The sequence below is a fragment of the Heteronotia binoei genome, chromosome 10, assembly GCF_032191835.1.
Source record: "Heteronotia binoei isolate CCM8104 ecotype False Entrance Well chromosome 10, APGP_CSIRO_Hbin_v1, whole genome shotgun sequence".
NCBI classification, from domain to species: Eukaryota; Metazoa; Chordata; class Lepidosauria; order Squamata; family Gekkonidae; genus Heteronotia; species Heteronotia binoei.
This window is the reverse complement of record NC_083232.1, coordinates 72,714,781-72,739,293: the sequence shown is the minus strand read 5'-3', so window position 1 is coordinate 72,739,293 and position 24,513 is coordinate 72,714,781. Positions and strand designations below refer to the sequence as shown.

General features: G+C 46.2%; 1 protein-coding gene across 1 annotated transcript; it reads left to right on the top strand.

Moving 5' to 3' along the window:
* Positions 1-6,643: 6,643 nt before the first annotated feature.
* Positions 6,644-24,240, top strand: CLEC3B (C-type lectin domain family 3 member B). The gene is made up of 3 exons (XM_060247503.1): positions 6,644-6,922; positions 19,134-19,232; positions 22,061-24,240. Exons 1-3 carry the CDS (start codon positions 6,820-6,822, stop codon positions 22,459-22,461), a joined length of 603 nt encoding a protein of 200 aa, XP_060103486.1. The 5' UTR covers positions 6,644-6,819; the 3' UTR covers positions 22,462-24,240.
* The last annotated feature ends 273 nt before the right edge of the window (positions 24,241-24,513 follow it).

The following is a 24,513-nucleotide window of genomic DNA, read 5'->3' as shown; positions in this document are numbered from 1 at the left end:
CTTTGTTTTTATGGCAATTTGTGTTGAGAGAACCTCAGGTATCAGTAACAAAACAGATGATGATGTTATTGGGAGGAAAACATCTAAAATTATGTACTGAATTCTATAGTTGTACTATTTAGCTGACTCCAATAGGGTATGATTGATCTGTGGAAGTGGGTTTATACATAGATTGTGACAGGCTGGGGGTCCCACTGAACACCTGACTCAGGAGGCTGGGGCCTGGCCAGCAGCCAAACCCAAAGGGCCATCAGTAGAGGCACAAGGCAACAAGGGCAGCAGAGCAACAGCAGAATCCACCACAGGGGACAACCTGTTCCTCAATGGTTGTGGGAATCATGAAGGTGCCTTTGGGAGCATAAGGCAGGGAAGAGGCTGCAGTTACCTACGTAGGCCAGCAGGGGCTAGAGGAGAAGCCCTACAAGGCTTCCCAATGAGGAGGGGGAAGAAAAATGGGATTTTTCTCGGGCCTGCCATTCCCAAAGGCCCATCCCCAAAGACAGAGGGAGTTAGAAAGGCCAGTGTTGTGCCCCCCCCCCCCCCCCGCTGCCCTTTGAAAGATGGATCCTGGGCGAGACAGGGAAGAAAGACCAGACCTCACTTAAGGCAACCAGGGAAAGGTTGCTGGCAGAAGTAGGAGAGGGAAGAGGGTGCTGTAAGAAAGCCACACTCTCCTGAGGTTCTTCCCTCAGGGCAAACCCTACTAAAAGAACCCAAGAGGAGGAGACTCTAGCCCTGCAACAAAGTTTTAACTTCCGTTTTCTGTATTTTGCTGCAAGCGGAGTAAAATCAGTGGTTCTTACCTGTCATCTAAAATAGCACTATATTCCTCCTTGGATAAAAAGCTATTCCTATGAGCAAGATCCTACTATATGCAAACTGAGAAGTAATCCCCCATCAGCAATGTTTTGGAAATAATATTTGTTAGTCTTTTATTTTCAGCCTAATTAGTTATTTCCTGTTCACTGGTGTCTGACTGGTTCTCTCATAACACAAGCAGTACATCAGCCATCCTTGTTCCCACAGGGAGAAGAACGAAAGTACTGCTTTTCATTTTGCCCTCCAAAGTCACTTGATAATGTTTAAAAATTGTTTAAATATTGTAAAAGTACAATGATTAAATGGATAAATAAGGAGGGCCAGACTTTAAAATATACTTTGAAAAGCTTTCTCCCACTCTGCCCTAAATAAGAGCTAATCATTTACAATTGATTTGTGAATGCAATGAGAGAAACAGCTTGCTGTGAGGATACAAAAAGTGTTTAATTGGAAGGGAAGGAAGGAAAAGTTAAAATAGCAGCCTTTGAAACCTCAATAACACTTTGAAAATACATTTGGGACAGCCTGGCATTGAGATTACATTTTAAGTTTTAAAAAAACTGCCACAAATTACATCTAAAAAGACAAAAGCAACATAGGAATACTGGAATGTACACGTTTGCCAATGACATTGACTAGATTTTCTGTTAAAACTGAGCAAAGAAATAATGGCAATTCCAGACTGGAAGCCTAGCAGGGAGACACCCAAATCTTTAAAAATGGCACAGGACTAAAGAACGCCCTGAAAGCAAACAGTTTGTTCCGTGCGGCTGAGAAAAGGCAAGGCCACTTTGGTGGCAAGATTTGCTACAGAAATACACAGACCTGTTACTCCAGGCAACTGCCAACTCTCCTAGCTGGAATGGCTCTCTGCTCCTCAAAACAGTCTTGATAGCTGTTGCCATTTGGGCCACTGGAAAGTTCCATGTATTGCTGCGCAGCTATTGCCACGTTTTCATTGTCATGCATCCAGCAGAGCAATAAAAGGAAACATCTGTAGGACACAGAGGCCAGGATTTGTCCCAGAAAGATTTAATTGCTTTTTTTGCTCCGAATATAGCATCCAAAAGTTACATAGGCTTGATGAAGGATTTGAATAGTTTCTCGAAGTGTAAAAGAAAATAATAAATAGTCTGGGGCATGGTCAAAAGATTTTGTTTTATGCATTGACTAGAGAAGGGTCTTCTAACCCAAACAACAGGAGCTCTAATGCAGATCAGTAGCATTGGTGGGGAGGCTTTGTTTATTCATAAACAGTGGGCAGGCTATTGCTTCAAGAACTTTAGTTGTTGCAGATCTTCAGGGCAATAAAGACTAACAGGTTTATCATGGCAGAAGCTTTTCATGTCACATATCAGCAGAGATGCGTATGCACACACTCCCAAGGATACAAGCAGAAAGATGGAGGAGGAAATTATTATAAAGAGAAGCCTAAGGGCCCAGCATCCAAAGAGCTAGAAGAGTTATATTGCAGAGCACAGATAAAAACAAGGTCCTGTCAAAAGACTAAATGATCCAACTGGGGTGATAACTTGGCAAAGAAAACTTGAACAAGGTACATAAACTATAAGGGACAACTTTCTGTAATGAACTGCCAACTCCCAGGCTTGGATCCCATGGAGAACTGTACTGTATAAACATCAGCTTTTCTGTCTTCCCACTTGCAGAGATTTATGCACCCCCCCCCCATTATTTAGTTATTTGCATTCATACCCTGCCTTTCTCCCCAACAGAGACCCAAAGCAGCTTACATCATCGTCCTCTACTCCATTTTATCCTCAGCACAATCCTGTAAAGTAGATTAGGGTGAGAGTATGCGACTGGCCCAAGTTCAGCCAGCAAACTTCCATGGAAGAGGGACTCTGGCTCTCCGATTGGTCCTTCAAAGAGCAACATGGATGAGGTCAAAGTGAAGGCTAAAGTGAGGGGGAATGTCCTCTCCCTCTTTCAGAAGCAGAAGTGCCCCCTGCAAACAAAGGGGGTTTAGGATCCAAGCCCCCATCTGAGCCCAACTTCAATAGTCTCAAAAGCCTGAAATTAATTGCAAATCAGAAGCTTTCTGCTAGAGTTTTGCTTTGAGCCTCTCCTGCTGAAGCATATCACCCATGAGTATGCTCCTAAATGTCCAGAGAAGTTGAAATGCTCCCTTACTGTTTTCTCAAGGTTTCCATTTTTCATGTCTGATTGGCATATTTGTATTCTCATGCATAGAGACAGTGCAATTTGACCAAAGGCAACGGCAGACAAGCATTTCCAACACATGATAGAATATATAACATTAGATTGTGTAGATGAAAGAGCCCTTAATGATATGGCTGATTCTGCTAGATCCTATGATCTTTTTTTTAAAGGACCCATAGTGTGTAGAGAATGAATAAAGAATAAATGAACACTGTGTACAAAAGCTTATTCAGCTGTCAGTATTATGATGTGGAATATATAGACCAATTTGATTTATACACAATTACTATAACTTACAATTATCAAAAGATTATATGCAAAATAAAGACGTTCCAAATTGCAGTAAACAGTAACACTATCTCCTATAGATAATCCAACCACCAGTTTGTCACATGGAACAGAAGCTAGTGACCAAGAATAGCTATAATCATTATATACGGTTTATAAAGCATGAAACACAGATGCAATAGGCCATAACTCTGTGTCTTATAGAAAATCCAGCAACACAGCCAGTCCAACACTGTCACACAGTGCCAAAAACCAGGTGCTATCAGGAGATCCAACAGCAGGGCCAGACTCCAGAAGGAAATGTAAAATCTTATTAGAGAGTCCCAAGAAACACATCTTACATTTTTTTTGTTGGTCAACTGAATTAATTTTTAATTAGTGTCAAACCACACATTGCCACATCAAGAGTGTAATGTATAATTCATTTAAGAATTTCACTCAAACACTGCACACTGCAGAGTTACCCATGTCTCCAGACGGAATGCTGACCTTTGAAAGGGCTGACTTGTCACCCAGATAGCAAATTTTCAGTTTGCACACTGGGCAGTACTACCAGATTTTCTGCATTTGCATGATGGATGCAGGGTGTGAGCCAGAAATCCATGTGAACCGGACTATACAACCTTTTATGGCGGTTATGGGAAATTCATTTGCAAATGTCCAGGTAGGGGTATAGTCCTGGTTGGTCCAGAAAAATGCAAACAAATATGAATCAAGGCCTGTTTATGTATTTCATTTTGAGAATAATCCTGTGGCTTGGTAGGCAGGGTAGAACTATTTGAAATAAATTCACTGGCGCCACTGCATGTAAACCAGCCTAAACCACCGTAAGAGATTAAAAGGCATTATCTTCATAACAAATCAGCTCTTAAGAAAATAAGAACCACTTTTCTGAATGTAACCAAAGTCTACTGAAGTCAGCATTCCCTTTGCAACAATGGTCTGTTGGATGCTCTCCTGGGAGTTCACAAGCAGGGCATAGCAGGGATGGCCATCCGAGAGCATGGAGGCTTCTTGCCACTAGTAGCCATAGATAGCCCTCTCCTCCAAGAATTTGTCTAATCCTGTTTTAAAGCCATCTAAACTAGTGGTCAGTCATGATCACACCTTGTTAAATCCTTTAAATCAGGGGTGTCCAACTCACCTGTTATGAGGGGCAGATCTGACTTAAATGAAACCCTGTTGGGCCGGGCTATGTGCATCATAAAATGTAATGCCAGGTAGCAGAGATACAAGCTTTATAAAGGACACAGACAAACACAGTTAAAGATTGTTAAAAACACCCTAAAGTATTAGCACTCTTGCAATATTGTGGTCAGTATCAAAGCAAGCTCTCCTTTCCCCCACCCCTTCCTCCCCAAAAGAGGAATCTCAACCAATGGAGAAAATAGAGGCTGTAGAGCCTGTGAGATTGAGAAATCCTGGCAAAGCAAGCTGCGACACAGAAAGAAGCAAGAGAAAGGAAGAAGGAAGCAGACTTGCTTGCGGGCCTGATAGGAGCTGCTTGGGGGCCTGATCCAGCCCATGGGCCATGCCTCTGACACCCCTGCTTTAAATTATTAGATCTAGTCTTCCAGTCAGCAGGATCGTGGAGAGCACAAGCATTACATATTTCTGAGAATGCCCACAGAACTACCTCAGCCGTTCTGAGATTCTTCTTTAGAAAAGGGGCTTCCTATATCCCTGCAGCAATGAAAGTTTTCCAGGGAAAAGTGATTGCCCAATTAATTTATGACCCCTATGGTCTTTACAAAGATCTTCACCCCTTGGAAGCAATGCCATCCAAGTTTTTGTGATCAATATTCGGAGTCCCTCGATGTATTAAAAAAATTGCTCTCCTCAGGCTGGAGGCAGGAATGGTTTCACTTGAGGCACACCTGTGGGTTCAAACACAGAGAAACACAAAGATTTTTTTTTAAGTTTAAAATAAAACATGCTTACAACATTAGCACTCATTGGTCTTAAAGGTGCTTTCTTTGTGTCTCTACTGTGCAATCCAGGGAGCTGGGCAAAGAAAGTTCTGGTTCTTTCCCTCCTTACCCAGGGGACAAGGAGGGGGAAGAGCCTTAGCCAATAGAAGGATGAGAGGCTTGGCTCAGTAGCTCTGCTGTGCAATTGAGCAAGCTTGGCAAAGCAAGCTGTGATGCAGAAAGAAGCAAGAGAGAGAGAGAGAAGGAAGCAAATGACAGCCAGTTGCTTGGGGGCCTGATTCAGCCTCTGGGTCACATGTTTGACACTCCTGTTAGAGCATGTGTTATTGCACTGCTCCTACCATAATGACATTTGTTCACAATACATCATACCAGTGTTAGTAAACTCCCCAGGAAGATCAGAGCAGTTCCACATCTCCCTGTTTCTCTCTGATCTTTCTTCAGATATAACACACAACATCACATAATTTTGTATGAGGGCATGCAGCATATGAAAGCTGACAAACCCTTAAACAAGGCTGGACTATAACGACCCCTTTACATTAACTTCTTGATCCTAGTATCGCATGTGGCAAAGTTTTAAGCTGATTTCATAGCAAAATAAACTGAACTTGATTATACCTTGCAGTAGTAAACTTCAAAAGCTGACTATATGTAGGTGAAACTCCTTTTTCTGTCTTTTAAAAAAGTAAGCCTATAGCCCTTTTCCTTGTAGAGTTATAACAGCAAATGTATCCTTGTCTACTTTCTGTTGGTAGAGCTACTTTTTATTGAAATGTAAAGTTTCAACTCTGGCTAACATGGAGCTCCACACATATGCCACATCCCAAATATATGGAGATGTATAGTCATCCCAATGGCTAACAGGATTGAGCCATAGTGTTGCCACATTTTTTGTGACAGTGCTTTAAGATTTGTGTGACAAGTGAAATTTCAATTGGTACTGCTCTCTCTTACAATTTATAACTATACTGGGAAGGGAGATCCAGTATGGCATAGTAGTTAGAATGTTGGATTAGGGCTTTGGGTTCAAATCCTCACATGGCTCATAGGTCATACATTCTCTCTGAGACTAATCTACTGCACAGGACAATTGAGATGGGACAGTTTCCCAACTCTACTTTCCCCGAATTCCTTAAGGAAAGGCAAGATGAAAATGTAAGCACACTGCCCCTGCTGAATTTCTATCTGTTATGCAACTCTTAAGTACTGCTACTGCCAAATGTTGCTGACTTTATTTTCAAGTCTCTTAAAATCCATTGGAAAGAGAGACTTTTGCTCTTGGTGATTTTTTTTTGGGCAGTCTGATGTGAGTTTAAGCGAAACCTTGGAAACAAAAGAAACATACTAGTGCCTCTCCCTTCCCCCCAGACACCCTGTTTATAGGAAGAGATTCAATGTTCTTCTAATTCCTCAGGATCCTGGATCTCCTCCAACAATCTGTAAAATAACCTCCAGTCACAGGAATGCAAGGGAAGAATCTGGAATGGTTTTGTGGCCAGACATTTTTGGTTAAAGCCCATGTTCAGAAGACTGGTCCAGGGCAGACCAAATCGGCTTTTGTTCTGCTCACTTGTTGGAGAGCAGCAGTAGCAGCAGAATGGTATTTCGAGCAGCCTGCCTGATTGTGTGCCTTTTGAGTGTGGCCCAGATAACAACCCAGCAGAATGTCAAATTCAAGAAGAAGCCAGAGAACAAGAAAGGTAAGAAACCTGGGAGGGCAGAACTTGCAATCTCTGCCTGGGGGTGATCTCCCCATTCTTTTATGAACCCAGCTTTATGAGATTTACATTCATTGACAATTTACATATCCTTAATCGGAATACATTGTTATATATAATACTCAACATTCCAAGTCTCTGCTATACCTTGAAAATGAATAGACCCATTTGATTCAAACCATTCCCTAAGAACAATATTTGTTGATAATAGAGTGTGTGTGTGTGTTATGCACCAGTAAAGAAGTGGACTTTCTGCAAGCATGAATTGCTTTTTCTGCCCCTCCTGAAATCCTTGTCTGAATGGGAGCTCTATGGGAATCTCATGCCACCCTGGGTGTAGCATGGTTTGTTCTCTGCTGAAATGGCTGGCCACAGTCTGCTTTCTTATTTACCTTTTTTTCTGTCCAAAACTTGGCTTCCAAAGCTGCTTCTGTGAATCCTAATCACACATGCCAAGCGAACTTAAGTCTAAGACAGGCACTGCAAAGGGAAATGGTGGCCAGGCTCCAGCATTGTGGAGGAGCCCTGCATGGTATCCTGCCTCTTTCCTCTGATGGCCTCATGGATGTTGGCTGGCAGCTGGAGGGAGGAGGAGGTTTCTCTGCCGGAGCTGAATCCAGGTGTGATGGAGGAGGGCCTGAGCAAATAAGCTGACCCAGAAAGAGTGGGAACAGAAGAATCTACTTTAGGAAGTTTAATCTGGTTTCAAGGAAGGTCTGGAATGTTTGATGGATGTCTGAGAGCCAGCTGCTAGCTCATCTGCTGATCAATTTGGTCTTTTGACATCAAAATTAAAAATCTAGTGGTACCTTACAGACATATGAGCTTTCATGAGTCAAAACCCACCTCATCAGATAGATAATGTGACAAAAAATGGACTGGGGAATTTTCATGGGGCATGTTGAGCTAATAGTATATCTCAGTATGGAACTGATATCTATTACATTTTTATCCAGCCCTTCCTCAGTGCTTAATTAGCACTGTTATAGAGAGTGGAGTTTCTTTTTTTCCTGAATTTCACTTTTTTTTTGATACAGTTATTCATTCCTCTTATTCTCTTTTTTCTCTTTTGAAAGAACAATTTCTCTTTTATTTCGCTTTGTAGTTGTCTGGTCAATTTCTGCATCCTCTATGCAACTTCAGCCCTTGTGGGGGGGGGGGGTTGATGTTACACACCAGGTTGCTCTAACAGAAGGACCAGAAGGTCTAGGAAGACATTGCCTGCCTCTGAGCATCTGCAGAATGAAATTCTGAAATTTTGTAGAACTTCACATCCTGCCTCTCTTCTTTTAAAATTTCTCTTTTGATCAAAATGGAATTGATTTGAAACAGATTCCAAATTCCTTTTTAAAAAAAAAGAAATGGGTAGTTTGGCTTTAGGGAGAAATTGGGTAAACAGTATTACAGTTACCTTCACTGCAAAACTCTGAGGAAGGTTAGGCAGAGAGAGGAAGCTGAAAGGGTAACCCAACTGAGCTTCGTGATGGCTGAGGCTTCCCAAATCCTAGTTTAATTATCTCACCACCATTCACTACATTGGCTCTACAGTCAAAGGTAAGGAGGCAGTTAGAGGCATATTTTATCCACTTAGCTTAAAAATATATAGCAGACTAAGAGTCATGATCCTGAACTATATATATGGAGTATCAGCTCTAGCCAATTTAACAGCAAAACTCTATATATGGAGTATCAGCTCTAGCCAATTTAACAGCAAAACTCTATATGTAATGTTGCTGGATCTGTTGATGAATCCCCTTCAAGATTCAAGTTAAACATAGAATGCAGGAGCTGCGAAAAGAAAGAATTTGGTGAGACTGAACAATAAAACTAGCTGGATTTTGGGCCAGATCTCTCAGCCTACCTTAAAAAGTTGTGAGACTAAATGAGGAGATAGGAAGAAGAGACTGGATTTATACCCCACCCTTTATTTGAAATCTCAGAGCTTACAATTTCTTTCCCTTCCTTTCCCCACAACAGACACCCTGGGAGTTAGGTGAGGCTGAGAGAACTTTTTCGAGAACTGCTCTTGAGAGAACTTGTGACAGACCCAAGGTCGCACCAGCAGCTGCATGTGGAGGAGTGTGGAATCTAGGGTTGCCAGGTCTGTGTTAGAAAATACCTGGAAACTTTGGGGATGGATCCGGGAGAGGGCAAGGTTTGCAGAGGGAAGGGCCCTCAGCATGGTACAGTGCCATAGAGTCTACCCTTCAAAGCAACCATTTTCTCCAGGGGATCTGATCTCTGCCAGCTGGAGATCAGTTGTAAAAGTGGGAGATCTCCAGGCTCCACCTGGAGGCTGGCAACCCCTGGGAATCAAACCTGGTTCTCCCATATTAGAGTCTGTGCTCCTACACTGGAAGAAGCCTGAGCTCCTAGGAGGAAAGGTAAGAGAAGGATGTGATAGGTTTAGGCAACAGGCTATTCTGTTTCTTCTATTGGTTGATTTGATTGTTTATTTTGTATTAGTTGTCAGCTCTGCCTTTGTCAGATGAATGTCCCCCTTTGGATTGGCATATTTAATGTGACTTTTCAAAGTCCCACGGTGGTGCGATGACTGATGCTAATCCTTGCAAAGGCAAAAGGAGTTTTTAAAGAAGTCTGTTTAAGGTTGCCAGCTCTGAGTTGGGAAATACCTTGAGAATGTGGGGGAGTTGCCTGAGGAGGGTGGGGTTTGAGGAAAGGAGGGACTTCAATGGGATATAATGCCATAGTCCGCACCGTCCAAAGCAGCCATTTTTCTCCATGTAAACTGGTCTCTGTCACCTGGGGATCTAATAGTGGGAGATCTCCACCTACCACCTAGAGGTTGGTAAAACCAGATGAGCTCCACTAGCAGAGGACTTCACTGCTGGTGGAATGTACTCATGGAATCCAACCCACTGTTATATTCGATGTTAGACTGTTAGCAAGTTATTTTAATTGGATGTGTTTTTATTGCAAAGTGCTTTGAGAGTCATTTGACTAAGAACCAGCGGGATGAACACAATATAAATTAATTTACTTTATCTGAGGGGAAATATATAATAAGGATAGGTTATAATGGTTTCTTAGTTCTTGAGGTCGGTTGGAGGTGTCTCTCTGGACATGCAGATCTTATGTCTTGATATTCACCTATTTTGGGCTAAAGTTGTTAGTTTAATTAAATATCTAAATATTCAATATATCCTGATCATAAGGTCATTCTTAATATTATCTGACAAATATTGTTAATTATATAGACAGAGCTAATTATATATTTGCTGATAGAAGCCAAAACGTGTGGTGCAGATTAATGGGAAAGAGATGAATCATCAGTCAGTTCAGCATTTGGAAAATACATCTAAATTAAGATATTAGATTTTAAAACACCCTCAGAAGGATGCAGAAGCTTGTTAGGAGGCACAGTGGCATACCTAGTCTATTTGGCACCTGGTGTAGATCATTTTTAACACATTCCCCGCCCCCCCCCCCCCAAAAAAAAAGATATTTGCCACCAAGTCACAGCTGGCTTATGACAACCCCTTAGGGTTTTCAAGGCAAGAGACATTGTGAGGTGGTTTGCCATTGCCTGCCTCCGTGTCAGCCCTGGTTAGCTTCTGAGATCTATCCAGGTCAGGGCCCCTCCTCTATACAACAAAATTGTTTTCCAGAATAATCATGAAATAAAAACCAGAGCCTCCAGTAGAAACTGAAGGGTAAGGCATTTTTGCACTCCAACAGAACCAGTGCAATGTACAGAGTACCCAGCATAATATTAACAAAAGCTCACTACTATATTACCCTTAAATATGTTCTGTCACCAAGCAAGATAGGGATGAAAAGGTCTGGAGACAAGAAGTGAAAATAAAGGAGGGGGGGACACAGAAGAATTAGGTGAAAGGAGACAGAAATGAATGAGAAATGCGTGGAAAAGAATGAGAGAAATTAAGGCAGTTTTACCCTGCTGCAACACCTTAACTATAAATTAGGCAAAGCGGAGATGGCATAGAGAAAATTCCTGTCAGCAGTGACTGAGTAAACTAACCTCACCCTAAGTTATAATTGGCAGAGCTACAGATCCTGGAGAAAAGTAGAGCACAGGCTAATATCAAACAGGGATAAATATTGTCATGAATGTATTTCATTTGAAGAGAGCACTAGGAATTAGATGTTTCCTAGAATATGCTTTGATTAGAGGAGCCAACGTAATGACTAATGTGGAAACCATTCTGTTAATGGAATAATGACTAAATGAGCCATTAAAACACCTCCTCCTTGTGCTTTGTTTTGCTTTTCAAAAAAGAAAACATCTATTTTAATTCTCACAGTTTGTATCTTATGGGGACAATTATTTAAGTATCATCATCCACAAAAATTGAAAGATCCAGGAGAAAGGAATGGCATTTGGAAACGACCACAAGTCAGCAGCCATGAATGACATAGAATTAAGGGGGCCAAATTTAAGTATGCTGGGATTCCATTTCTAAATAGCTTTGAAAACAGACTGTTTAATGCTCTGAAGTAATTTATCCTTCTTCCTATGAGAGAGGGTTCCAGAGTATCATTCTTCCCAGCACTTTGTCACGGCTGGGGCCGGGTCAGGCAAAGTCCAGAGGCAGTCCGAGGTCTGTAGCCAGTAAGCAGGAGGGTCCGAGGCGCCAAATCCGAGTCACTGTAGAAGTATCGCAGGTCTGAGGTCCAGAAGCCGAGGTCAGGGAGTCCAGAAGTCCAAAGCCAAAGTCAGGGAGTCAGGAACCAAAGTCAAGCCGGAGTGGATGCTAGAATGTCAGGGAGATGACTAGTTGCTTCCACAAAGCTTCCTCCCAAAGCCCACAGCTATATAGCCCTCTGCTGGCTGTTGCCCGTTTGGGCTAATTGCTGGCTCAGGGAGGCAGCCAGGATCCTGTTACCACTCAAGCATCCTTGCTCTTAGAAGGGCCAGAATCCTCTCAGAACTCAGGGCTCAGGGAGCGTCTTGCTTGTGAGCGTGCCGCCCTCCTCCGATCCCTGAGGTCCTGCCGGAGGCGGTCACGCACACGAGCCACCCGAGAGGGCGAGGCAGGGGGGCTGGGATCTTCTCCAGCAGGAGGCAGGGGCACTGGTGCAGGTGGCAGGGGCACAGTTTCCTCATCAGACTCAACTTCCTCTGAAGGGTCCCCAACACCCATGACACTATCCCCCCCCCAGGGCCCCCCTCCGTCGAAGGACCTGGAAGGTCGGGGTGGTCGTTGTGGAACTGGTGCACCAAGTCCGGGGCATGAAGATTGTCCTCGGGCTCCCAAGACCGGTCTTCTGGGCCGTATCCCTCCCAGTCCACCAGGTACTGGAGGCCTCCACGATGGTACCGGGAGTCCAGGATCTGGCGCACCTCATATTCTTCCTCGTCATCCACCAACACTGGTGGTGGCGGCGGTGGGGAAGGAGTCCGAGCTGGGTCAGGGGGTGCAGCCGGAACAAGGAGGGAGCGATGAAACACGGGGTGAATGCGGAGGTGGGGTGGCAACTGGAGCCTGAAGGCGACGGGGTTTATTTGTTCAACGACGGGGTAGGGTCCAATGAACCGTGCATCCAGCTTGTGAGACCGACCAGGCCGGCGCAGGTAGCGAGTTGAGAGCCACACCTGATCCCCCGGCTGCACTGGAGGGCCTTCTTGCCTCTTTCGGTCCGCAGCCCGTTTATATGCCTCCTTGGCTTGCTGTAGCTGCTCTCGGAGCAAGTCTTGGCTGGCACGGAGTTCTTGCAGGTAGGCATCTACGGCGGGGACATTCGTGGGTGGTAGGATCGCTGGGAAGAACCGAGGGTGGTACCCGTAGGTTGCAGCAAACGGGGTCATTTGGGTGGATGAATGGACCGCGTTGTTGTATGCAAACTCCGCTAGGGGCAATAGAGTGGTCCAGTCATCCTGCTGGTAACAGGTGTAACAGCGGAGATATTGCTCTAGCGTGGCATTGGTGCGCTCTGTCTGGCCATCTGTCTGTGGGTGGTAGGCCGAGGACAGGTGCACTCGAGTACCCAGGCTGGAATGGAGGGCTTGCCAGAACCGAGAGGAGAACTGAGGGCCCCGATCGGAGATCAGATGGGCTGGGAGTCCATGCAGACGAAAGATGTGTTGCAGGTAAAGCTGGGCCGTCTCCTGAGCTGTGGGGAGTTTCGGGCACGGAACAAAGTGGGCCATCTTGGTAAATAGGTCGACGACCACCCAGATACAAGTCTGACCCTTGGAGCGTGGAAGTTCCGTGATGAAGTCCATCGAGATGGTATCCCAGGGTCCTGAAGATGTGGGCAAGGGCTGCAGCAACCCTGAGGGTTTGGCTGGGATGTCTTTGGCCCGTCGGCAGACGTCACAGGAGCTGACATAGCGGGCAACATCAGCGCGAACTCGTGGCCACCAGAATTCTCGCGTCAGCAAGTGGGTGGTCTTATGCTGTCCAAAGTGCCCGGAGGGTAACGAGTCGTGGGTCAGGCGTAGCACTTCTGCCCGCAAGGGCCCGGGCGGCACATAGAGGCGTTCGCGGTGTAGCAAGAGGCCGCCTCGAGTCGTGAACTCCCCTGTTGGGTCATCTTGGAGAGCCTGGAGGTGTTGCTGGACCCAGGGATCATTGGCCTGGCTAGCCCGAATGTCCTCCACGAGTGCTGGTGAAGTGGAGGTGGCTGCAAATACTGAGGGCGGCAGGATTGGAGCAGCGGGCGCGGTCTCAGTTGAGGCAGGGGCGTATTCCGGTTTCCGGGAGAGCGCGTCTGCTTTCCGGTTCTGGGTATGGGGGATGTAGGAGATCCGGAAGTCGAAGCGAGAGAAGAATAGGGACCACCGGATCTGGCGCTGGTTGAGACGGCGGGTGGTCTGGAGGTGTTCCAAGTTCCGGTGATCGGTGAGCACTTGAACAGGGTGGCGAGCCCCTTCGAGGTAATGTCGCCAAACCTCAAACGCCGCCTTGATCGCGAGCAACTCCCTCTCCCAGATGGTATAGTTCCTCTCTGCAGCAGTGAGCTGCCGCGAGTAATAGGCGCAGGGCTGTAGTGGCTGGGACGGCTCCTCGCGCTGGGACAGCACTGCTCCCAGGGCCACGTTGGAGGCATCAGCTTCCACCGTAAAGGGAAGCTGGGGGTCGGGGTATCTCAGGAGTGGCCCAGTGGCAAAGCGAGTCTTCAGGGTGGAGAAGGCGTTATCGGCCTCTGGGGACCAGTGGAAGGGTTCTTTGGGGCGGAGTAGTTGAGTCAGGGGTGTGGTCAGGGATGCGTAGGCCGGGATGAATTGCCGATAGTAGTTGGCAAAACCGAGGAACCGCTGCAGGTCTTTGCGATTCTGAGGAGCCTGCCAGGTCAGGACCGCTTCTACTTTTTTCGGGTCCATGAGGATCCCCTGCGGTGACACGATGTGCCCAAGGAACTCGACGGAGCGCAGGTCGAAGTCGCACTTCTCCAGCTTGGCGTAGAGACCATGGGCTCGTAGGCGCTGCAGGACCTGGCGGACGTGCTCGGCGTGCTGGGCAGGATTGCGGGAGTAAATTAGGATGTCATCCAGGTATATGATCGCGAAGCGGTCGAGCAGGTCCCGGAATACATCATTCATGAACCTCTGGAAGACAGCGGGGGCATTGGTCAGTCCGAAGGGCATTACCAGGTGCTCGTACTGCCCGTATCGGGTCCCAAACGCGGTCTTCCATTCGTCTCCGGGCCGTATGGGCACCAAATTGTACGCTCCACGGAGGTCCAGCTTGGTGTAGATTTGGGCCCCCTTTAGGCAATCCAAGAGTTCAGGGATCAGTGGTAGAGGGTACCGGTCGCGGATGGTGATCTTGTTCAGGGCCCGGTAGTCATTGCACAGCCGGAGCTCCCCACTTTTCTTCTTCACGAAGAGCACTGGAGCAGATAGGGGAGAGGTTGAGGGTCGGATGAATCCGCGTTTCAGGTTCTTGTCCAGGAAGTCTCGCAGAGCTGCCAACTCCGGCTCCGACATTGGGTACAGACGCCCCACCGGGAGTGGTGCCCCAGGTACCAAATCAATGGCACAGTCGTAGGGCCGGTGAGGGGGAAGCTGATCAGCTCCTGTCTCTTCGAAGACATCAGCAAAGTCCACATACTTCTGAGGGAGCTGAGGACCACCACTCGGGATGCCAGCTGCTAGAGTGGTGGGAGGAGTCAGATGGGGGCATGGGTCTCGGAAGCGTAGTTCCTGCTGGGCCCAGTCCACGATGGGGTTGTGCAGCTTCAGCCAGGAAAGGCCTAGAATCAGCGGGAAGCGAGGCATGCGGGCGACATCAAACCGCAGCTGTTCTTGGTGCTGCTGGACGTGGAAGGTGATGGGACAGGTCTCCTGGGTGACGGGGCCAGAACGGAGGAGGCGCCCGTCAATAGCCTCCACCAGCGACGGAATCCCTTTTGTCTGCACAGGGATCTGGTGCTGCTTCACAAAGGCGGCATCTATAAAACAGTGGGCCGCTCCCGAGTCCAGCATGGCATACACGAACAGCCAGCGTTCGTCAGGCAGACGGAGTTTGACTGGTAGCAGGAATGGCCCTGGGGTATCAGCCCGCTGTTCGGAGGACCCAGCTAGTCGCCCCAGGCTGGGGGGTCCACTTACGCCTGGGGCTGCCCTTTTGGCGGCGGTGGCAGTGAAGGTCCAGGTATCCGATGCTTAGCAGGGCAGCCAGAGGCATAGTGGCCTGCCGTGCCGCAGTAGAGGCACAGATTCTGCGTGCGGCGTCTGGTCTTTTCCTCTGGGGTCAGGCGGGGTCGAGCAGCTCCAAGCTGCATAGGCTCATCCTTGGTGCTGGTACTAGCTGGGGACGGGCGAGGAGCCAGGTAGCACGGCGCAGGGAGCTGGCGCCCTCTGGTCTTGGCTTGGCGGCGACTTTCCAGGCGGCCATCGATGCGGAGGCAGAGGGTGATAAGTTCTTGGAGCGTGGGTGGCTGCTCCACCCTGGCCAGTTCATCCAGGACCTCCTCTGCCAACCCCTCAGTAAACTGGTCCATCTGGGCAGCCTCATTCCACGCCAAGTCCTGGGTCAGGAGCTTGAATTCAGTGGCATATTGAGCCACCGAGGAGTTGCCTTGTTTCAGTGCCCTGATCTTCTGGTTGGCTGTGGCTGCTTGGACTGGGTTTGAGAAAGCAGCAGACAGGTGGGCCTCAAACCCCTGGTAATCAGTCAGTAGGGGAGAGGACGCGACCAGTAAGGGTGTGGCCCATTTGGCCGCCTGCCCCTTTAACAGACTGATGACGAAACACACCTTGGTTTTGTCATTGAGGAAGTCCCGTGCTCTCAGTTCAAAGTACAGCCGACACTGTGCTAGGAAGGCAGGAAATTCTTCCACGGCACCCCCAAATCTGTCAGGTGGGGGAACTGGGCACTTGGCTGGAGCACTGGCCGCAGGTTGTTGCTGCAAGTGCACTACTGCCTGTGTTAGCTGCTGTACCTGGGTTTGGAGCGCAGCCAGTTGTTCTGTGGTTTCACTTGCTTCAGCATCCATCCTGTGGAGTGGGTGTTTGTCGGGTGGAAGCAATCTGTCACGGCTGGGGCCGGGTCAGGCAAAGTCCAGAGGCAGTCCGAGGTCTGTAGCCAGTAAGCAGGAGGGTCCGAGGCGCCAAATCCGAGTCACTGTAGAAGTATCGCAGGTCTGAGGTCCAGAAGCCGAGGTCAGGGAGTCCAGAAGTCCAAAGCCAAAGTCAGGGAGTCAGGAACCAAAGTCAAGCCGGAGTGGATGCTAGAATGTCAGGGAGATGACTAGTTGCTTCCACAAAGCTTCCTCCCAAAGCCCACAGCTATATAGCCCTCTGCTGGCTGTTGCCCGTTTGGGCTAATTGCTGGCTCAGGGAGGCAGCCAGGATCCTGTTACCACTCAAGCATCCTTGCTCTTAGAAGGGCCAGAATCCTCTCAGAACTCAGGGCTCAGGGAGCGTCTTGCTTGTGAGCGTGCCGCCCTCCTCCGATCCCTGAGGTCCTGCCGGAGGCGGTCACGCACACGAGCCACCCGAGAGGGCGAGGCAGGGGGGCTGGGATCTTCTCCAGCAGGAGGCAGGGGCACTGGTGCAGGTGGCAGGGGCACAGTTTCCTCATCAGACTCAACTTCCTCTGAAGGGTCCCCAACACCCATGACACACTTGTTTATCTTTTTACTTCATTTATACCCTACCTTTATCTCCAATGAGGACCCAAATTAATCATTTTCCCCTCCTCCATTTTATCCTCACAACTCTGTAAAGTAGATTAGGCTGAATCAGAGTTGCCACATTTGTCTGAGCAGCCAGCAGGGGATAGGGGCGAATTTACCAAGAGTTTATCCCACATTTCAGCAACATGCCCAGGTGATTTCAACATGACCTGGAAGTGACATAGGCATGTCAGAGGTGATACTCCTGGTTTTGGGCAAAAACTTTATGGTAGAATTAGCTTCTATCATAGAGTTTTTGTTCAAAATCCAGAGTGTCACCCTGATGCCCCTAACGTGCCTACCTCACTTCTGGATTATGTTGAAGTCACGTGGGCACATTGCTGAAATACCTGGTGTTCCTTCCTTGGGGGGTGGTAAGTTCCCCCTGCTGGCCAGTTGATTGGTGGTGAAGAAGTGGGGCCTGGCAGTGGGTGACCCTTGGCCCTACCAGGGGAACTGGCATCTGTAGGCTGAATGCACAGGACTGACCCAAGATCACCTGAGCAAGCTTCCATGGCAGAGTGGGGTCTGAACCTGAGTCTCACAGATCCTAATCTGGCATTCCAACCCCTGCACTGCACAGGTTTACATGGTCACCTGGCTTGTATTAACAACCACTTAACTTGTTTCAACCTTTGCTTTGTTAACCTACTGAAAAGGTGATTTTCAAGCTGAAGCGAACTGGCAGACAATCAGTGAAGCATTACTTAGCCATGCTTACAAAAGGGTGGGGTGGTCCTGAGGGGGGGGAGGCGAAATCAGCACACTCAGTATCCACACACCAGTGGATATTATGCTAACATTGCACAGTGTCAATCATTTGCAGATGGAAGGGTTGCCAGTTCCAGATTGAGAAATACCTGGAGATTTTTTTTTTTGGGGGGGGGGGGTAGAGCCTGAAGAGTGTTGTATTTGGAGATGGGAGGAATTTAAATGAGGTATACTACCATAGAGTATATATTCCAAAGCAGCCATTTTCTCCATGTGAACTGATACCTATTACCCAGATCACCAGTTCTAATAGCGGGAGATCTCAAGCCATTACCTGGATGTTGGCAACACTAGCAAATTGATTGTTTTGTCTATAGAGCTGCTAATGTTGGGTTATGATGCAACAATAGCACCAATTTCCAACACATGTTTTATGGTGGAACAGGGTTTTCCCCCAATCGTAGTTCAACCCAGCAACCATTACACCCACTCCCTCTGTGAGATTAAGGTGTGTGTGTTGTGTCTGGCGTTCATCCCGGGAAGTACAGCACAGCACACCTGTGGGCGGTGCCTGGAAGGCACGAACGCAGCCTGCCTATGACGATCAGTGGCAGGAAGTTTAACTGGCCAGGATTGGACCTGACCAGGAAGAAGGTTGTTCCGGGAAATGTATATAACAGGGGACCCGGACCCGCCATGCTGTCTTTGTGATGTACTCGCTAATAAAGCATGTTGCCATCTGAACGTCTCCAGCCTCAGTACATTACAGTGTGAAAGAGCCCTAACATGGCCCTTGTAACTATTGGAGGTTTGAATGAAGTTTGCAGTCCAGTGCAGCTGCATAAAAGCTTGAAAGCAGCTTGCTGTGGCAAAGCAACCAAAACCAGGAACATATGACAAGATTTAAATAATAACATTGCAGGAAGAATATCTGAGGTGCTCCGTCCCTGAGTCCTGTGCATTACGGAGTATTATTCAAATTACATCATTGTACAAGACCAAAGAATACTATAGTGTTCCATCCTGAATCTAAAAGAGAGGTGGTGATAGAGCCTAAGAACTTGTGCTAAGAGGCAAGGGGCAGGGGAACAGATTGGAGAGAGAGTAACAAAAAATAAAGTTGGGATTGCCAGTTTTTCAACTCTGAAGAGATGACATGCTCCAGCAGCAGGTGTTGCTTCTCACAATACAGAGATCAACCTTCTTATCCTACATCATGAACACAGAACCTGCCTGTTTCCTTTTTGATTCCCAATTTTGGTTCATTGTTATCAGGTGTTGAACCAGGGAGGGGAAGGGAGTTATGATGCCACTCATAATTTTGATTGCTTTTCCGAAATAGACATTCTCATTTATTGCTTTGCTTCTGCCACAGATGTGGTGACCCTCAAAATGATTGAAGAGCTGAAGGAGCAGCTAGACATCCTCTCCCAGGAGGTGACTCTTCTCAAAGAAAAACAGGCACTTCAGACTGGTATGTTTGGACCACAGAACTTAATGTTTGGACCACAGAACTGGCTCAGGTTTTGGCAAGAGTGCAGAAATGGGGCAAAGATGGTATTTCAGAAGTTTGTCCAACATAGAACCAAGCCAATTTGGGAGGGGGGGCAGTCATTTGGAGGTTTATCTCACTGGTTTTAAATTGGGATGCTTTTTGGTTATGATTTGTAAGCCACTTGGAACAAAGGTAAGATATAAATAAACAGATAAGCAAAAATGCTGAGCATTGGCAGCACAGGTTGATCTGAAGAGGCCTTCTCCATCAGTGAACCTATGGGTTGTACCTGCAAGCTTCTATAAAGCCATGATTTTTTGTTGCTTTTTAAAAAGGATTTGGCTGCTGGTATACAGAGAGCACCTAGCCTGCTTCTTTGCTGCCCACCACCCTTTAATGAGGCAGCAGGGAAAATGTATTGGAAAAGTGGCATCACATCAACAGTTCAACATCGTTTCTGTCAAATATCCACATCATGGGGTCTTCAGGAAGGACAAGGGGAAAGCAGAGGTGGAGGGCCCTACTTTACCAGCCAACTTGAAGCCCATTCGGCTGTTGCTTGCCCTTGAAACAATAGACAACGCACTTGTATTGCATGGTAGCTATCAGAGCTTTTAAAATAGCCAGAAAATGCATTATCAGTATTTATTGGCTATTTTTTTTTCAGCCAGATATAGAAGGGATTATATTTTTGGCTACTGAGCATTGCCAATCTCAGATAACCCCCCCCCCCAAAAAAAATTGGGTTATCTGGGAAAACAGGATAGATGCAGTTAAATGGCATTTAAAGAGTGTACACTTTCTTTAAGTGCCATTCCAGGTGAAGTTGCAGCTTCATTAATCCATTTAAAAGGACCACAACATCTTTAAATGCCTTTGGCTCCATCACAGACTGTGGGGACCACTATAGTCAATGATCCCCATAGTCTATAATAGGGAATAAATCTGGGGGGGGGCTGTCTTTTGAGGTAGAAGCACCAAATTTTGAGTGTAGCTTCCAGTGCCTCTACTCAAAAGATCCTCCCCCTAAGCTTCAAAAACATTGGGCCAGGTGGTCCAATTCTATGGGCCCCCAAATAGGGTGCCCCTATCCTCCATTATTTCCAATGGAGGGGAAAACAGCAAAAAAGCATGGAGTGATGTCAAACCAGAGAGTCTCTGCAGTAGCAACTGAAGGGGGGACACCCAGAGATTGGAAATGCTACTTACTTTGGAGCTTAATTAACACAGGGAATAAGGATGAGCCTCATGACAACCAAGAAGTGGTCTTATGTCATTGATGTGAGACTCTAGGATTCAGTTTTAACAGAGTTTTGACAAATCCCAGGACATCACACCAGTGTCACATCAACTACATGACATCACTTTTGGATATTTGCTGGAAGTGACATCATACCTTCAGCATGATATCAATCCCACCCCATAGTTCCATGCATGCTGAGAGGAGCAGAATAGTCTACTCAGCAGTGGAGAGAATTCCTTTTTAACAAAGGCAGAGACTCTATTTTCTTCTCCTGTCATGTGACTTCCTGTCACATACCTGCAGTTCCGTAGGTCTCACGCTGTCATCTAGAGAAGTGAACACAAGAAAAATCTGTGGAGGGGTGGTGGTGCCTTTTTAAGACTCAGATGCAAAAAATGGGAAGTCTGGAAGAGCACTGGAAAAACTCTGAAACATTTTTCACTTTTGGAATGAGTGAAATACTTCTTTATTGAACTGCAAAAAAAAAGTGAAATTACAAACACACACCCCATGTAATTTCATCTTGGGGAAAGGTACAGGGTGGGGGACTGGTGCACCTCTTCCCACCATGCTGTAATAAATATACTGCCTGTCAACTGAATCCATTCAGACCTATTCTCAACCATGAAGCTCTAGGCAACTCACTACTTCTCAGCCTAATCCATAGCACCATAGTTGTAAGAATAAAATGAGGTACAGATAGACCATGACCTGCAGCGCACACAGGTATGAAGGGCTTAACCACACAATTCTACAAAGGACAACCAAACCACATTCTCTTCCTCTAAGTCCCTTCTTGTACTGGGAGATACATCTTGGCGACAAGGGGTTCTTTTTATGTGTACTGCTTTGCTGGATAGCAGACTTGCACACCTTTTAAACAATTAAAGAAGGAAGAACATTTCAAAGAAATGGCAAGGACATTACTGCCAGAGGGCAAAATTGTTCACCAATTATTTAAAGCAAAAGAGTTCTTATGCTTGACTAGTACAGTGGGAGATCATTCTACCACTAACAGTTATACGTCTCTCATTAGTGTAATAGAAGGCTAGCATGGGACAAAATGCACATTACAAGGAAAAATACAATGACTATTTTGTTTCCTGCACCAGAAACACTCTCTTTAGGAAAAGATGCCCAGTTCTTTGCAGCAACTGAGGAACAGTTGCATATTGTTTCGCCATAAAAAGCAACTGTCGAAATTGCAATTTAAAAAAAAGAAAAAGAACTCTAGTCTCAGCTGCAAATCTGAAATGCATGCTTGGCTTCTTTTCCACTGCTTCTCTTTTAGAGTGCCATCCTAAACAGACCTCTACCCTTTTAAACACATGGGTTTAATTTGTGTGTTGTCTAATTGCACCTATGACTTGAACATGGTTTGACCAGTTTAATGGCAATGGAGGGCAACTGAGTAGGTACATTTCACAGGGCCAGTATTGATTGGAAATCTATAATTGACACATTGGAATAAATTGGATATTGATTTGTAGATCCTCAGTGTCCAGCCACACATTTTTCCTTTGCTAATTATAACTTTTGCCCTTCTTTCCCCACCTCTTGTTAGTTTGTCTGAAAGGCACTAAGGTCAATCTAAAGTGCTTCCTGCTTTTCCCCGATGCAAAGACCTACCATGAGGCCAGTGAAGACTGCATCTCTCAAGGTGGCACCCTCAGTACCCCGCAGACAGGAGATGAAAACGATGCCCTCTACGAGTACATGAGGAAGAGCATTGGGTCCGAAATGGACATCTGGCTGGGTGTTAATGACATGGCCATTGAAGGCAGATGGGTGGACATGACGGGCAACAGCATTGCCTACAAGAACTGGGAGACTGAGATCACCACCCAGCCTGACGGCGGGAAGCTGGAAAACTGTGCGGCCTTATCAGGGGTTGCCATTGGCAAGTGGTTTGACAAGAGGTGCCGAGACAAGTTGACTTACGTGTGTCAGTTCATGATTGTTTAAGAGGAAGGCTCATGGTGGGGGAAGAGAAGATCACAGCATTCCATGTAGGATCTGGAACCCCTGCAAAGAGTTTGTAGATATAGATTATATAGATAATTTTTGCAGCAGATAAAGTCATGACTTTTGTAATGAAGTAGAATGAACTGGGCTGAAGCTGTATCTTAACCTGCCAGGGTTGATCTGGTAGCAGCTGCGCTGTTGTTCTTGAGAAGGCAGGAGTCATTGACATATATTTTTTTACAACTGAAACTTCATTGGCCCAGATCCTATGGCCCCCTTCCCCCAGGTGCAGAACTTTGCTCCACTAAAGAGGTTCCTCACTTATCAGAAGGGAACTGTGGGACCTGAGCAACAAACTTGGCCATATAATACCATGTTACAATACTTAAGAGTCATTAGTTTGTTGTTCTCTGTATCTTTTCCTGCAGCCCCATATTACTTCTTGCATAGCTTCTGCTAATTCCATTAGACTGAAGGATGTGTGTACTTATGTTTAACGGTAACTCCTTTGCATATTAGGCAACACACACCCTGATGTAGCCAAGCCTCCTGGAGCTTACAGTGGACCCCATACTAAGAGCCCTGTAAGCTCCAGGAGGATTGGCTACATCAGGGATGTGGGGCCTAATATGCAAAGGAGTTCCTGTTACTAAAAAAAAGTCCTCATAAATTTGTTAACCCACATCCACTTAACTAGAATACTGCCTACCCTAAACCACCTCCCTACACCACTAGAATCACTTACACAAAGCCTAATTTATTGTCCTGGGCAATGGAGACATAATGAAGGGAAACCAGAGAAGAACTTATTAGAGATTAGAGAGAATGTTTTGTGTACAAATAAAACCAAAAACAGCTTTGGCATATGCTGGACAAGGCTCCCATGTTTCTGAGTACATCTGGGTGATAACATAAAGCAGACATTTGGGAAGGAAAGAAAAGGTGAGTCAGGGAAAGGGCGACCAGGAGTAACATGTTGTTATTGCATTAAAAAAAAAAAGGACTTCCCCAGCTCCAACCTGTGTAACATCATCCCAAATAAACTGAAGTGGTATTAGAGGGGAAGGAAATGTGTGTTTCTGCAGCAGTGCCTTCCCTCTGCCGCAATCACAGTGCCCCTGCTGTGTCTCCTGAGTGAACTGAGCTGCCTAGTTCAAATTTTATCCCTCTAGCATTTGCTGCTTATTTGTACACATGGATCTCTTCCATACACCACGGTGGGAAGCCTCCCTCCATTCAAAAGAAAGTGCATGCAGATAGATCTCCTTTGTTTAAATGAGGAGAGGAAGATGTATACATGGTTAAGAGACTGCTGAATGGGAGCAAGTGTTCTTCTAAAAATCACTGTAGAAACATTTTGTCTAGTTTCACAAACCATGTGCAAGAATTCCTAGATCGGGGTGGACAGACTGCAGCTTGGGACTGACATGTGGCTCTTTCACACATATTGTGTGGCTCTCAAAGCCCCCTCCACCCTGTCAGCAGCTTGGAGAATGCATTCAAAGTTAAAGCTGCTTTCTTTCTACCTCTCTCTTCCTCCCCCTCCCCCCATCTATTTGCCTGCCTGCCTGCCTGCCTTCATGTCATCTAGCTCTCGGACATCTGACATTCATGTATTGCATCTCTTAAACACTTGATGTTTATTCTATGTGGCTCGTACGTTAAGCAAGTCTGGACACCCCTGTTCTATGGTACAATAATCTGAGAGTGCTTATGCCTAAAACCTATCTCTACCATACTTTATGTCAAAATTTACCATAGAATAAAGAAATAATGGCTTTTACCAGAGTGGTGTGAATCTGTTGTAGTGGAATGCTTTCTTCTCAAGCTTCTAATGCATCCTTCAAAGTAATTTGACATATGGAAGCAGAAAGAACCCTGCTGCAGAGGGCTTGTTCTATTGGGATAGCTATTTCCCTTCCAATATATATAGCCTGTCCATATTCCACACCCTAGTTAAACAACAAATACAAAGCAGATTTTATTCCATGGATCATGAATAAGGCTTATTAACATGTGTCAGAACTTTGTGAAGGTTCTCAGATTTCTACA